Raw genomic sequence first — 16,542 nt, forward strand, 5'->3', positions numbered from 1 at the left:
TTTTAGTGTTTGTTCTTACAGTGGTGTGTTAGAGTAGCTAGTGATCAAGTGTTATATAGTAGCACTGAAAAGATTATAATTTCAACACCAAATTGCTTTACTTCTGTAGGTATCTTTTACAATGGTATATTTTAGACAGCAATGAACTCGTTACAGTGGTAAAGCAATTAATCTTTGTTTATTGAGGAATTAATGTTTTCCCTATTAACTTTAAAAAAAGGGGCAAACATGCAGAGGATGAGCCTATATTCTTGTGGCAGTGTGCATGCAGGATTATCTATTTCTGACCAGTATTTTTCAGTGGATAATTTTCTCAAGAAATCAAAGCTTGCAGAATGCATCTGTTGATATATTTTTAGTTATCCTTCCTCTTCCACTTATTAACAAGATGGGTGAAGGTGGATAGTTTTTTTGATATGCTTTAAAGGGCTGCCTGTTTGTTTATTGATAATGAATTGAAAAAATAATACCAACACTTCCTTGTTATTGCATGAGCTTACTTTTAAAAAACTTTGCATTATTTTGTGGCTCAGTGGGACTGTTACCATGTTTTGGTGCTTTAGTTTCTAGTTCTGTCAATATCTACTTGAAGTTAAATAATAAACTTCATTGAGTTCATATACTGTAGTTGTAAAACAATTATAGAGCCTTAACTTAAAACATCACTGGGAAATTCTAATCAAAAGTATCTGCTTACAAACAGTTGTTAAAAATCTCTCAAATATTAAACAAATGGATGTGCTTTGGTAAGAGGATGTAGCTGTAAACAAAACAAATGTCAGGAAAGAAAATTGATAAAGTACGGAATGGAGGCAAAATTCACTTTCACCTACTGTTTAACTCTACTTTTCATAAGAAAAATCTGCTTTTATTATCTGTAGTTAATGGAATAATCCTACAATGGAATAGTTCATATATTCTCTGTGTGATTTTCTGATAGAGAATGTAAATTTTGGGAGCAGTTCATCAATAGCATTTCCTGTATTGCAACGTCCTGCTGAAGGAAAAACACTGAATTCTGACAGACTCAGCCTGGAAAGGTGAGAAGGTTATGGAGCACACTATAGGTTGTCAGTCCTGTGTCCAATGGTCTGAAGAGATGGGCATCCCACTAGTACCTTTGATCACTGGTGTGAGTGGTGGATTTAGTTTTGTGTGTGTTTCTGGGAGAAGGAGCTGTTCCCCCTCTGTGTCCTTGTGATGAAGATATCCATACAGCAGCCATCGAAGATGGGGATTCTCATTGTAAACTAAGGAGCTAGCTTCAGAGACAAAGGCAAGGCCATGCAAGTAATCTGTAAAAAAATATAATAAAATGTATGAAAAACTTATGAAGAATTCTTAAAAAAGGCTATGGCTTCATTAGTTGTAGACCGATGCATTCACTCTAGAATGGTCTCTTCATGTTTCTTAACAGGGATTACAAAAAAAGAAATAATTATCTGGAAGACATTTGACTATCAATTTTTTTGTTGCTTTTGGTGGAAGTATGGTTCATGTAGTCCAAAATGTTTCATCAGGTCAATAGGACTCTTTCTGGAGTAATCCTAAAATAAGAATAACCGTTTTCAGCATAATTTCCTTTATCTTTTTGTTTCAAATTAACATTTGTTATTTCATATTTGAAGTTCTGCAAACCAAATAAAAATTGTATAGACATAGGTTCAAATAGACTGCTTATGGGGTATTTGAAAAAGTGAAAAAATTTCATGTCACAACATCCATGTTCATGTTGTTCTCATTTCAGAATCAAGCTCTGATTAAGAGGACAGGCTTTCAAATAATTTTGGAGGCACTTCTGCTATGTTTTCATGCTTCTTTTTTATAGTAAGGAGTTAGTGCCTTACTTGCAGAGCATGACCTTAAGCAAGATAATGTGCTTTCCTTGTTCAGTTAGAGTCAGTGAGTAAAAAGTGAGTTACCAGTTTGTTTACATGCATGTTTTATTTTGTTTTTTTTTACTTTCAGACAAAAACTCACAGTATGCCCAATCATTGATGGGGAAGATAATCTTCGCCTTTTGAATTTCCAACATAACTTTATAACCCGGATCCAGAATATTTCTAATCTGCAGCTCCTTGTTTTCTTAGATTTATATGATAATCAGATAGAGGAAATAAGTGGACTTTCAACTCTTAAGTCCCTAAGAGTCCTTTTGTTGGGAAAGAACAGGTAAAAATAATGAAACTAACTTACACAATGAAGTATTTAGGTGCTTTAACAACTGTGATCTATTGTTTCTGTTACTCAAGAGTTTTCAGTTTTCAATGCTCGTGAGACCATTGCTGGTCTCTTGTACTAGCTAAGTGTTAGAGATACAACTGAGGGAAGCTTTTTCTTGTAATATTCTTCAGAAACTTCCTTTCTTACATAAATTTTAGCTAGTTCTGAAGTATTTAAAGCATTCCCAGCTAATCTTCTGTTCTGATCTGTTACTAAATATGTGTTCTTAGATTTGTGTGACAGGTGGAATCTCTTGTCACAAAATATTGATTCTTTATAACCTATAAAAAGTATTTCTGCCTGATGCATTTATTTAGCTGGGAAGAAGTCAGTTGAATCATGGATTATATTGCTTTTTTTTATAGATTCTGCTCTGCTGGGAGAGAGATTTTGCAAGTTGTGTTACTTTCTAAAAATACAGTGCAAATCCTCTAGCCTTTAGTTACAATAGTTTAATCGAAGTATCTGTGGAATTGCTCACACATGTAAAGATTGTGCTCTGATTTTGTTCAGTTCCCTTTTTTTCTTTAAATTCAGTGAAGGAAGAATTGGTAAGCAAACTTAGGTTACGTGCACATTACAAAGAATGTATATCCTAATTCAGCCCATATTCAAACTGGCAACTTCCAGTAATGCAATATGCTGCTAGAGCTTACAATTTTTATATTAAAAATCTCACCTGTAGAAATTTATTTTGTTTATAGCAAAATGTCAGAGCAAGGGAAAGATAATATTAAGGAAATCACTTCCAAATTGTAATATATTGAGTACTGTATAGTTTGTTTACATATAAGTGGCAACTTTTCAGCTTGATGTCTATGATCTTTTGATTATTCTTGAAGCAAATGTATAATACAAGTGATTTTTAATAGCAGCAGCCAGAAGATGATGCTGTTGAGTATATATTAAGTTCAGACTAAGAAATAGGAAAGAACAGAAGTTTTAAGACGGTGAAGCTGTACAGGGGGAAAAGACTGCTGAATCTAGAGATAGTGAATCTAGATACTGTCTAGAAATGAGCAGTGGCTTTCAGATTAGTTTGGTTTATTTTCTTCTAACAAACTCTCAAAAGCATGTATCACTATAATTGTTCTCTAAATGGATTTGAAATGAGTAATGTGTTATTTTGTTATCTAGGTATCTGGATAGGTTGGTGGTTGATTTTGCTTTCTAGTGTTGCTAGATTTCCATCCCTTTTCATCTTCCTAGCAAAGCTAAGTACATGCTGCTGCTAGCATATTATTGACAGTCAGGAAGGTGATAGTATAAGGCATACTCATTCATTTAATTATCTTTTTTTTTACATGGATCCCAACTTCGTTATTCTTCTTTTACTCTTGGTGGGCAGGAGCAAATGTCTAAGTTTTGTATTAGATGGAAAATGAAAGATACTTTTCCTCTACTGTAAAAAATAATTCTTGTCATAATTTAAATTTTCCAGGGTAAAGAAAATTTCAAATCTGGAAAACCTAAAAAATCTCGATGTTTTAGATCTCCACGGAAATCAGGTATAGCACAACAACTTCATTTTTTTAATGTTTCTTGCATAGACATAATGCCTTTTATGTGTCTTACCACTATTGTTTTTTGAAAGGGAACTGGTGACAAATTTTGCAACCCTAGATGTTCCAGAAATCAGTAAATTAATAACAGGTGATATGGTGTTATTTTGAATCTTGGTATCAAGTCTTTAGTGTGTTCAGCATTGTAGTTTTGGAAAGTTATTAAATGCTGAGTCTACTGAGTGTAATAGCACTCACACCTACAGTGTAATGATCTAACATATGTGGTTATGTAGTTAAAATAATGTAATCTTAGAAGTGACAGAATTTAAGATCCCATTGATTGTTGTGGTGCTTCTGCTACTGGTGATCTTAAAAACATCCCGTACAAGACTTGATGCTCCCAGAGGTCCTTTCCAACCCAGCTGATTCTATGATTCTATGGTAGCTGCAGAAGACCTGGATTGGTACTGGAGAAAGCAGAAAGGGTTCAAGCTCTTGAATGATTAATGCATCTGAATGGATTTCAGTCATTTAGTGTCTATTCATTTTCCCTAATTTGAGACTAAGCAGTCATTTCTCTTTCAAGTGGTGCTTAAAGTTTTACTTGTAGTACATATAAGAGGCATATTCTTCTTTAATGGGTATTTCCAATGGATATATTTAATTCACTACAGTAATATTCCAAGATGATTGCAGGATTAGTACGTTAGTGTGTGTTTCTTCTAAGCTATTGTTAATACTGTGCAGTATCTCTTGTGTTAGCTGTAATCTAAGAATTATTTATGAATTACTTATATCAATTATTTATTATGAATTAACAGTAAAGGTATTTTAAATGTATTAGACTAACAAAAATGTTAACTTTTTCATTATGCACAGTAGTTCTATATAAGGTAAGAAATCTGAACAGTCAGCCTTGATAGATGCAAAGCATAAATACTCAAATACCATATGGCTGGAATATAACTATTATTAATCTTATTTTTAAAAAATAGTGCTGGAGCCCAGCTACAAATTACTTGTTAATGTTCATGGAACAGAAGCTAAGAGGAAAACTACATTATTATTGTAGTCTTGGTTCCTCCTTCCTTCTCTCTTGGGATATAAATAATTCCATAGATAGAATGCAGATTGTCAAACTTCTAAGCCTGGAATACTTCTGACAGGTTGGAGGTGAGAAAAAACAGGAGGAGGAAAATTTATACATTTTCATTTTTTGGGAAAATATATTTGTTTATTTGGGTGCTGGTTTTGTGTTGGGTTGTTGGGTTTTTTTGCCTAATATGATTTGGTCTGAACTTTGGGACTTCTCCTGCCCAAGTGAGAAATGGACTGGGAACTTGATATGCTTTAAAAAATGCAGGTATAGTGTTCCACAATGCTATTAACAATAAACCATATATGATTCTTTTTTTCCAAATCAAGTTTTTAAAGGCATTACTACTTAAGGAAAATCTCTTTGTATAATAAATATCCAAATGAAGATTGTGTCCACAGTATATTTAATTCAGATCAAATTATAATTGCTTTTGAACTAAATATTTAATTTCTAACTGGTGTGCTTCCAAGCACTCTGCATAGTTTATGGATAGTGTATGCAGAGATCATGGATTGTTGATTTGATCTTTGCTGTTAATGTAAATAGTATAAATGGTATATGTTGCATATAAATGTTTTTAGAAACTTTATGTTAAGCGAGGTTGAAATGGACTTTACTCTGGCTTCTAGTGGACTGATGCATGGAAGTTGAGTCTAGTTGAACTTGAATCTTGTTTTAATTTCATTTAGAATGAAACTTGTAATGTGTTAAATTTTAAAAGTCAATTACTTTTTTTGTTCTGTTTAGTTCTGTGAATTGTTTTCTTTAGCAAAAGTTCAAGCATAGAAGTAAAAGGAAAAAATACAACCTAACTTTTCAGGCATGGATTTAACTTTTATAATCTCAGAAATGTGTGCTAAAAGATGCAACTTGTGTGCTGTTCAGTTACTGATGGGTGATTATGTGCTGCATAACAACCTTTTCTGAAATGTATGTATTTTATAGCTAAGTATTCAGATATAAAAGCAAACAAGAAAACAAAATACTGGTTTTGTTCACTGTTTTAAAGTTTTATGTATTTGAAAACACAACTAAAATTTGTTGATAATAATCCTTCTTGATTTATAATTAACAGAAAATGGTCATACAGTTTTTTTATTAGGAGAAATTATTTGAATTCTCTAAAAAAAGAGGATAATGGCTTCTTATCCAAGTAGTACAGACTAAAAGCTAGTGTATCTTGATGCATGCATACATACATAATTTAAACAGAAAACCCAGTAGAGTTAATTTTAAAACTTACCAAAGTGATGAGGAGTATGTCTATACATTGCTGATGAAATCATCACATTTGCTTCAGCAGTAAAATGCCAGGATTAATATTCTGCATTGTGGCATGCCATAATTCTAGCTAAGCAGACATCTGCAGAGGTCTGTGCTCTTCATGCTAACCATCTGTTCTTGGCTTTGCATTTACAGGTCTTTCTGTCTAAATATATTGTTCTAAGTGGTGGTATTTTCTGTTGCTGTATTATTTTTGTATCCTGATAATTTTTTTATGTTCGGCATCTAATACATACAAGTGGAAGATTTATATGTTGGATCAAAAGTTGGTTTAAGATGTTACTTTTGGGTTTGTTACCTACCTCTATATGCTAAAAAGCTGAAATACTACTTGTAGCAGCACATTCAATTCATATGTCATGAGCTTATAGATACATACCTACACATGTGTACACACGTGTGTATATAGGAAAATTACAAAAAAAATTTTTTTCTCAAATTGTTAACAGCTACCTTACCTCTTCTCCCATTCCAGGAGCTGATAGACACTTTCTGGAAACTGGCAGGGCTTGATTTGTGCTGGTATAAAGCATCAGCTAGTTCATAATCACTGGGAAGGTGTGTGACACCAGTCACTATCTTGCCTGTCTGCATCCAATCCTGGCATCTTTGAGGAGGAGTAGTGTGCTTGGGTACAGGGTGTCTAAAGGAGCTCCAGCAGATGATCCTTCTAATTAAAAAATAATTCATTATACTTGTTAGTAACTGTGCACTGTATCCCTGGATGCAATGCCACATGTTGTAGAAGGCTTAAGTCTCTGCAGGGTAACTGGCTGTATTTTTCCTGCCATGCAGCACGGGTTTCAGTAAGACCATGATGTGAATATTCCTGTGTGGTAGAAGTACTTCATCTTCTCCATGATATGTTGCTGTAGGCAAGTGTTGTGTACATCTCTGGATAGAATCTGGAAGACAGTTCACAGATCAGTGTGAGAAAGAAATATCTGAATAGAGATCATTAAGGAGATCACTCTGACAAATACAAACAGCAAAAAATGAACCCAAATTGTTTCGACAGAGCAATAATTAATGCCTTTGCAAAACATGTTTCCATTTCCAGAAGCCAAAAATAAAATTAAGGGGCAGTAGCTATTATTGCTCTCTGATGTTTTGTGGGGTTTTTTGTTTTTTTTTTTTTTTTTTTTTTTAAATTTTGTCAGTACCACCAAAATCTCTAAAATGGGATATTAAATATAAAACCAAATCTCTGGCAGCTGCCTCTTACTGCAGTCACTTTAATCCCTCAATTTCCTAATCACAGGATTCTGTGACCTGCTGAAGGAGTGCTGGGCACTATGGAGCAAACACGCTGAAGGGGGAGGGTGCTGCTGCTTTTTTTCTAACTTTTGGGTATGTCTTGCTCATTCCAGCAGTTACTTGCTCGGAGTATTTCCTTACAAGCTCCAATTTTGGTATAATTGTTTTGTTCTTCAGAGGGCTTTGGTGGCTCCTTGCCCCTTACTCACAGCAGGTTCCTGTCCTCATAACCTGCTGTAAAATCAGTCTGGAACTCCAGTACATAGAGCCATAAAGCTGTGAATGCTGCTACTGGCTTTTTTTTAGAGGCATGGAGGAAGAGTGGTGCAGACTTCTGTGATGGTAGAGATTTGGTGCTGCATATTCTTGTTGCATTGATACCGGAGATTTCAATGTTTGTTTAAGTCTCTTTGCATACAAATGAAGGATCAACCATCCACAAAATTTCTCCATTTTAATATACCATCTAATCATCAGTCATTTTAGTTTTATGGTGTCTTCAAGATTGCTGTTACAGAGCAGCACTTATGAAGTAATTGAATTTCTGATGGTAAGGACTGCTTGACTAATTTTAATTCAGTACGAGTCGAAAGTTTGTAGAGAAGTGACCACTAGTTTTTAATCACTAGCAGACTAGAATGTGCTTTCAGCAATTTAGCACATGGTTATCATGGTTCAGAAAGATACACAAGAAGGACACTATTTTATTAAGTTAATTGCTCATATATTATTTTTTTTAATGCATCTGCACATACATATTGACTGTATATCTATATAAAACACAGCATGCATGTTTATAATTATAAATCTCTTCCACAGATTACTAAAATAGAAAACATCAATCATTTGAGTGAACTGAGAGTGTTAAACCTGGCCAGAAACCTCATAACCATGGTAGAAAACCTTAATGGGCTGGATTCACTCACAGAGCTCAACCTTCGTCATAATCAAGTCTCTGCTATAGTAAGGAATAAAAGTCTTGTCTTTTCTCTTTTTTTTCTGTGTTTTTAACAAAGTGTACTATTACTGTAAATTTTTCAAGTCACATCACCATTTCATGTTTGTGAAATCTTATGTTTTCCCATAGTGTGTTGCTTATCTTGTTCTGCTGCAATATTTACTCTTGCAACATAAAGGTGAAACAAACAGCAATTTATTACTGGTGTTATATTTAAAGGTGTTTGCTTGTAGGGATAGCTTATGGTGGATCTTCAGGGGCTGAAAAAAGATTCTGAAGCAGCTTTGTGGTTCTAACATACAAATTTACATACTTCTTCCATACAAGTTTGTTTCCTAGAAACAAATCCTCTCTTAATTACTGTAGCTCTGCAAAGCAGCCGCACCATCTTCCATTTCATCTCCTTATGGTATAACTTTGAGGCAAATGCAGAGAAAATGGGTACTGATTTTAAAAGCAGAATTTCCCACTTGAACTTGTAACCTAGTGTTATAAGTCTTTATGTTCTAAAAAATAAAGCTTTTCACTTTGCAATTTTGTTTGCAGTTCATGTATGATAAGTAGAATAATGTAATAAACATTTATAAATAATAGAGTACGTCTGCTTAAATAGCTGTATTTTTCTGGACATCAAAATTCTTGGTATCTCCCATTGCTGCTGAGCCTCTTGAATTCCTGCTGCTTGACATATATGAATTGGTTTTATACCTAGAAGGGAAGAAATTTCTGCATATTGCTCATTCTGTGATTCCATCTTTCCCCTACATCAGTTATATTACCTGGAGTTACCTTTGCTTATAGCTGCTGCCTTTTCACTCCTCTCATGTGCAGCTTGTACTTTGTTGACAAATTGTACCTTTGTTGACAAATGGAGAGTCAGCATGAAATCTGAAGTAGTGAGTTACAGGCTTGGACTCTGTGCCCTCAGTGTTTTAGTCTTTCCTGGTCAGAGAGTGTTTTAGAAGATGATGTGGTGTTCAGGGAAGTACTTTTTCTGTAAGTGCTTTTTGGTTTTTTGTTTTGTTTTGTTTTGTTTTTTTAACCCCAGTTAAATTTCTATGGAATGGTGTTTTGTGTTTGTGTGATATGTTCTGGTTTTAATTGGGTCATGATTTTAGCAGGTATGACACTATCTCTCCTTCTAAAGACGGACTCAAATCATATGAAGTCAAGTCTTGGAAACATCATACTGTCTGAAATATAAATATATGTCCCTTTCCTAATTTTTTCCTAATTTTAATAAGGATATTATGATGCAGACTTTTCACTCTAATTTGATTAAGTTGCTTTCTGGTTTTATTTTTTTGGATCATAGCTTAGCAACAATGACAGTGCTATCATTGTGAATCAAGCTTTTTAAACTCGAATATTTCTTTAAATGAAGGAATCTAACATATATTTTAAAAAGTTTGCCCTACCAATATAATGAAGTAAAATCAATATAATTTAAATAACTTTCAGTACATTTTTGTGAACCTTCCTTGATGTTCACTTCCCCCGAATCTGCTCTAAGTGCATTATTCTCATGGAGGAAAGATCATATTCTCATTTATCCAACAAAGTGAGGTTCCAATTTGAACTCTGTACCCATGGCAGTTAACTGTATAGAATAATATCCAACTAAAGTGCTGATTGTATGAGCAATTAAACTCATAATACTCTCTTATAAGTCATTGGCCTTGTCTTAGCAATTTTGGGACCATATTTTGCCTTTGAGGTACTAATTGAGAACTGGAAATACTTGAATCACAAGTATTTATTTTTGTAAGAATAAATTCTAGTTCATCTGAAGCTGCAGGATTTTAAAAGGCAGTCCTGGGGCTTGGTTTATAGCTGAATTGTATCTTGGAGGACTGGAAATATCTTGAAGTCTGACTATTCTCAAGAATAGCAAATAGACAGAATAAATATTTACAAAGGGACTGGTGGCATTAAAAGCGTGAATCTGTGCCATGAATTATGCAAGGTCTGTTTTCTTTTCATCCAGTTATGAATAGGGACCACTATTAGGAAGATGAGCTGTGTTTCTGAAAGATGGACCTGCTTGACTGCTTTGAGGTATCAAAAAAGTATAATTTTGGTTTGTCATCTGCAGCTTGATCTTAGACTTGAAGGAGGACTGGTCAAGGTGTTCACTATCTTTTCACAAAAAAAAGTCGTGGCCAGTGTGTTGACTGACCTGTTTGACTTTGTATCAAAAAGTATCTGGAGGCTTTGCTTTTAGGTGGTTGTTTTGTTGTGGGTTTTTTTTTTTCCAAATCCTGTTTTTGCAAACACTTGCTGTTATGCCTGTGAGACTTGCAACTTATTTTACAGGGCAACAACATATCACTCTATTTATTGGCTTTGAGGGCAAATTTTTAGTTTCCAATTCAAAATTCTTTGATTAATTAAAACCCTTGCTGCCTAAAAATTACTGTTCAGAGCCCTATAATGCTTGTCCTCCTGTCAGTAGTAACCTGATTCATGTGCACTCTCCCCTTTTAGGATCAGTAGCCATGGGGACAGAGGGGATGTCCAGATGTAATTCTGTTGTGAACTCATTTTTCTGTGGTCTGATCTGTGAGGTTTGGGAACATCTGTGTATCAGGAGTTTTGGTACTGCAGTCTTGAGCTAATAAGCTCTGCTTATTGTGTGCAGAGCTATGACTCTCAGCAGTGCTTCTTGTTAGCTCGTGTTCAGTGTTTCATTAATAGCAGCTGCATGGTTTCTTTAGAGCTGCCTTGTGTTCACCTGTTTGGATACTATGAACTATTTCTGTTTCTGTTTTGGTTATGTCAACCATATGAAGGGACAAAGAGTTGTAAATTTGATTTGTGGCTGAAATCAGGATACTGAGTCCTGTAATTCTTCCCTGTGCTGTATGTAACATGTTTGTGTCCACTGCTTTCAAGTTGGATTATGCTTCTTAGTAGCATAAGGAGATGCAGGCTTACAGCCTGGGTGGCTGGATGGTGTCTGAATCAGTGCTGACTGTGCTGTCTGGCCAGTGTGGATTAATATTTCATAAATGAAATTTGGTCTTAGTTAATATGTTTTATCTTACTATATATTTGACCTTTTTACTATTTAGAGGGTTTTTGTAAAGGTCTTTAGTGGCATATGTTAAATTCCCAGTTACTCATTCTGGAAATTCATTCCTTTCTATAAATTTTAATTATAAAGGTGACAGAGTCCTTCAGATCATTCCCTGACAGAAGAGTCACTGCTGTTTTGGTAGTGCAGTTGCACTGCTGTATTGCAGTTCAAAAACCTTACTTCAGCATGGTCATGAAATAAACTTTTTTTTTTCTTCTTTTTTTTTTTTATAGTGTGTTTACCCTGCATCTTAAATGCTGAGACAGCACCTTGGCTCATTTCCCAAAACAGAAGCAGCCTTATTCTCTTTTCTTTAACATGATTTGCTTTCCAAGTGATGCAGCTTGTTCTGCAGAGTAGATATCTGCACTGTAACACTCCCTTGCAGTCTGCACTAGAGAGAAATGGAGCTGCATCTTCAACAGAAATCAATGTTGCAGCAAGGTTATAGCATATAGAAATGAAAATACTTCATCAGGCAAGGCAAAGAGGTGCAAGCACTTCTTTCAGCTACTGAATTTATGCCTCTGTCTTTCCTTCTAGAAAGATGTGGATACTTTGCCCTGTCTCCAACGTCTCTTCCTCAGCTTCAACAATATATCTAGGTAAGGGAAACAGTAGTTTGCTTCCTATCAGTTATTTGAAGTATCCTATAGGAGATGTATTTCAGTAAAATTTAAATTCAGACACTATTAATGCAGATACTTTTTTTTTTTTCCACTAACACAAGATAGCATAATCAAACCATTGTGTTTTCTACTTCAAACATTAAAATTCTAGAAATTCTTGGCTTTTAAATGTATCTATACTATGAGTATTCTACTAGGAAACCTGTATTTTTTATTTTAAAGTTATCCTGCTCTTTACAATTATGATTAAAATGAAAGATAGTTTTATAAATGTTTTTTTATTGTTCATTACTTATCTGTTAATGCAACATTGCACAAGGTTCATATTTAACATACAATCAGCATTTATGGAGTTGTACAAAGTACTGATTCAGATTCTGTCTAGGATGATGAGATTATTTCATGCTTGTATTTTACTTGTCCATTTATTAATAAAGTCTGAAGGGTATATTTGTGGTTATTTCTCTTCAGTTCCCTTCTGAACAGTTCAACTTTCAAGGCAGACCTTGTACAGTTTCAAGTAACTAAATGCATTTTGGTCTTAATAGAAATGTTGGTCTTCTGTGCTTTTTCATATTCATGTATTTAGTAGTCTGCTTTTCTACTGGTGCCACTGTTTTAAAAGTGCCCGCATTTTTATTTTTATTTTTATTTTTTTTAATCCCTTATATGCTTCAGGCTCTAATTACTGGAAATACCATGCTGTTTCTGTGGTATCTGCTTTCTCTGTAAAATGTTATACATGGTATGAGCTTTCATTGTAATAGGTACTTGAATATTTTAACTTGACCTGCATTATGTTTTTTGCAGACAGCTCCAACCTATTTGTCTGTATTCTTTAGGCTCTTAAAGTACCAGTGCAGTAGATATCCTTAAATACTCATGGGCATTAAAAAAAATAAAATATATATATATATGTATATATATATATATATATATGAAGTTCAGGAATCTTCAGTATACTCTTCCTGTAATTAATCTCCTAGAGAGTGAGTTAGCAGTTTTACTCTGAATAATTTCTGGAATTGAAAGGTGCCTTTTGTTTCTGTTTTTCTAAAAATGTCTTAGCTTGGCAAGAACAATGAGAGGACTGCAGTATCTGGCTCTCTTGCAGTCAGGGGGCATCACTGCAGTCAGTGGAATTTCTGTACCTTTTTGTATACTTAATATATTTTGTGTAGCTTTCTGACTCCTTCCTCATGTTGTTTTATGCAAATTCATGTTCTTTTTAAAATGTTCAAAGAAGGAAAAACATTTCTGAGGTTTTTTTAAATAGATTTCTCCACCTTTATGTAATCACTAGCTTCTTGGTACTTTATCATGATTGTTATCATTTACCCTTTGGGGTTTTGGGTGAACTCCTGTTAGATCAAGCCTTAGTTGTCATGTAGGCTAGGAACACTCATTTAGAACATTCATACAGAGAAGTACAAGAATAAATTTAGTGTCAAACAAAAGACATTGCTTTTCTATGAAATTTTGTATACATATGTGGGCAGCTAGGTGGATGGATCAGTTTAACTCTTTATTTACCAGACATTATTACCAATGAAAAATTTCTTTTGATCACATTTAGCTTAGGTTTTTGAAATAATAGCATTCTATTGGATGTAGCAGTTTTGAAGGCTGAAAATCCCAATTAATTACTGATGTTGAGTTATGCCATATGGTAATAGTAAAAAAATTTTTTCCTAAAACCAGCTGTGTTTTTAGAACTGACTTTGCTTTTAGACAACCAAGTTGATACACAGATATTTCAGTTTGTTTAACTGTAGTTGCATGGAGAATACTGGCAAATGGAAAAAAAAAAGTATATTGCCAAACCCTGGATATATTTATGTTACAGGTTCATGCAAATATTTTCTTAGTGATCTGTAAAAATAAGCATTTCTGAGGCTGCACTCCCATGGCATGCTTTACTGTTTCCTATTTTTGCATGTCAGCAAAAATCATTAAGTGTTAAATTGATACATACTGATAAATATGAATTATTTTTTCAGTAAAAGATTCAGGAATGCCTTTTAAAAATTATCACTACTTAAGGCATGAATATCTTTCATGGGCTTAATCACTGATGTTCTTTTTCCCCGATGCTTCAGAGGAGGCCTCAATGCTGCTGTTTCTCTGCAGAGCTTTATTAAAAAGCATATATTGGCAAGATAATACAAGCTCAAGCCAAATGTTGCAAAAGTTGATGCTGATCTGAAACAAAAGAAGTCTTACTTCTGGCTTAAGTCCCCCAAAATTTAGCAGTTACAAATGGAAGGCGTTCATTGCTGATGGCTGAAGGTAATATGTATCTCTAGAACTAGTTATAAAGAAGGGGGAAAATCCCATTTTTAATTTGCCATGTGGTAAAGGGAGGAGACTATAGAAACTGTTTTCTTCAGGAAAGATAGACCACTGAGGTTCAGAAAGAGGGTTATTTCTCATATTTCAAAATGTGGGAACATGGAAGACCATTTTTTAATCTTGGAAACAAAATACATATTTTCACTCTTAAGCTGCTGTCTGTATTGGCTCTAATGTTTGCTTTTTTATATAACATGGCATGTTGTCTAGCCATAGGGAATAAGTTGGTTACCAGCTCAAAGGACATGTTGTTTTTCTTCATTTGGTTCCTGAATTAGAAACCTGAGAGAAGGAATGTTTTTAGCCTAATAAAAACACAAGAATTTTTCCAGCAGAATGCAAATTTATAAATGTTAAAAACTTGAACAAAAGCAGTACAAGAGGAATGAAAGTTTGCGGTGACATCTGTTGTCATCAGTAGTTCAGTGGTCCTAGGAAAGTACAGGTTTACTTCTTTGAATGTTTTTGAACACAAAGTTCAATCTTGGGTGTCCTGTCAGACTACAGCAAGTACAATCCCTTACTTCTCTTCTCCAGGGCTTTTCCCCTTCATGGAACATGCTTTGAAAGTCATTGATGCAAACGTATAAAGAAGACACAGCTGTCAAGTAGACTGTTAACAGAGGACAAATGTTCCTCTGTCCTTTTCTTGCCTACTAAATGTGTAAATGTGATTGTGTCTCACTGATGAAGGTTGAGATTGCAGCACTCCAAAATACTCTGCTGTTAATTGTTGCATTCTCAGGTGATGCAGGAGAATTGGGTTTGTGTCTCCTTCATCAAAGGGGAGAATTGGATCCAGGAATCTGAGCCTTGCACACAAGATTTAAAACCAATCTATTCTGAAAAAAAATTCCAGTAAATTCTTTTCTGTAATTTAGCACGATTCACAGCTTGTTTCTATGTTGCTGAAACTACCATTTTAGCAAAGATAAATTCTTCTAGAAAGAAGGACAGGGAAGGAGAGGTGGTTGCCATAGTTTGGTGAGAGTCCTGCTGAAGAAGGTCTATTGGAAAGAGAAACAGTCTTTTCACACAAAGGTTGAATGAGGCAGTGTGGAACAGCATCATCCACAGCTGCTTTGTTTTTCACAAGGAAGTTAAAAACTCCTTTGTGGTCAGGGGAGGGTAGGGAGAATATTGAGACTTAGCCTCTGTATTCCTGTAGGGTGGTCACCACTTGGCTTTATTACAGCAGCCTGTGTGCTGGGAAGCAAACAGAAGCTTGGTTGTGAAGCTGTGTTGTAAAGGTTTGCTGGGTAAGTGTCTTACATTAAAGCTTTGCTTGGCTTAGGATTGGCATGCTGGTATATGAAGCACAGGGATTTAAGTTTTCTACATTGAATTTCTAGAGCTCCATTTTTCATAGATCTGTTTTACATATCCAAAGATGTGAAAACATAGCTATTTTGCATTACTGTCTTACTCTAAAATTGAGCTGTTAATAAAGCAGATAAAAGCATAAAGCAGGCACTTAGGGTTTAGCATCAGAATGAATGTTCTGATATGCTGAAGCACTGAGAAGTTTAAAACATAGCAGTATGTATAACTGGAAGGACATGAAAGCACTAACAGTCTTCCAACATTTCTGTCATTCCATGAGGAGATTTTAGTTTTATTAAAAATCTGTAAGTCGTATGTAATGGCACTAGTCCTGTTGGTTAAATGTGTAGTGGGAAGTGTTTGGACTAAATAAATTTAATGCTTTTAATAAATATGTTTATGTTATTTGAAACTAATTTTAAAGCCCCCAAAATTTTCATATTTGTCAAGCAAAATCTCTTCTACCCTAATGGAAATTCAGTTTTCTTTTTCAAACATATTTACAAGTTTGCTTTACTAACTTCTGTGTCATTCAGGAAGATTGTCATTTATCTTCAGGACATAATATGTATTTTAAGTTGTATGTGAGTCTGGTCTTCCAAAAATGTGGTTATGTAAGCTGTTTTATGGAAAGGAAACTAGATCACAAAAAGAAGCAGAAAGTTATAATCAAACTTGTTGTCTTAACCAGATGTACAGAACACCCAGTTCTTCAAATGTGGTGAGCACCATTCACTGGAATCTGCTCATAGTTTATTTTCCATCAGTTCTTGTGTTGTTTTAGTACAGTAAGCAGACAGGTAGTAGCATCTTCCACCTGGTCATTTTTCTGC

The 16,542-nt window shown here is 34.5% G+C and overlaps 1 protein-coding gene across 5 annotated transcripts in view; it reads left to right on the forward strand.

The window, feature by feature from the left end:
- LRRC49 (leucine rich repeat containing 49) overlaps positions 1-16,542 on the forward strand; it is a 39,784-nt gene that overhangs the window by 3,567 nt on the left and 19,675 nt on the right. For 2 of the 5 annotated variants that reach the window (XM_071755023.1, XM_071755022.1), the window contains 5 exons: positions 941-1,040; positions 1,969-2,172; positions 3,665-3,731; positions 8,188-8,331; positions 11,949-12,010. In XM_071755023.1, coding sequence (XP_071611124.1) covers positions 941-1,040; positions 1,969-2,172; positions 3,665-3,731; positions 8,188-8,331; positions 11,949-12,010 — 577 coding nt within the window. Of the gene's footprint in view, positions 1-940; positions 1,041-1,968; positions 2,173-3,664; positions 3,732-8,187; positions 8,332-10,323; positions 10,385-11,948; positions 12,011-16,542 lie in introns of those variants that run through there. The other 3 variants (XM_071755024.1, XM_071755025.1, XM_071755026.1) reach the window with 3 other exon arrangements.

The sequence above is a fragment of the Heliangelus exortis genome, chromosome 11 (assembly GCF_036169615.1).
Source record: "Heliangelus exortis chromosome 11, bHelExo1.hap1, whole genome shotgun sequence".
Taxonomy (NCBI): Eukaryota; Metazoa; Chordata; class Aves; order Apodiformes; family Trochilidae; genus Heliangelus; species Heliangelus exortis.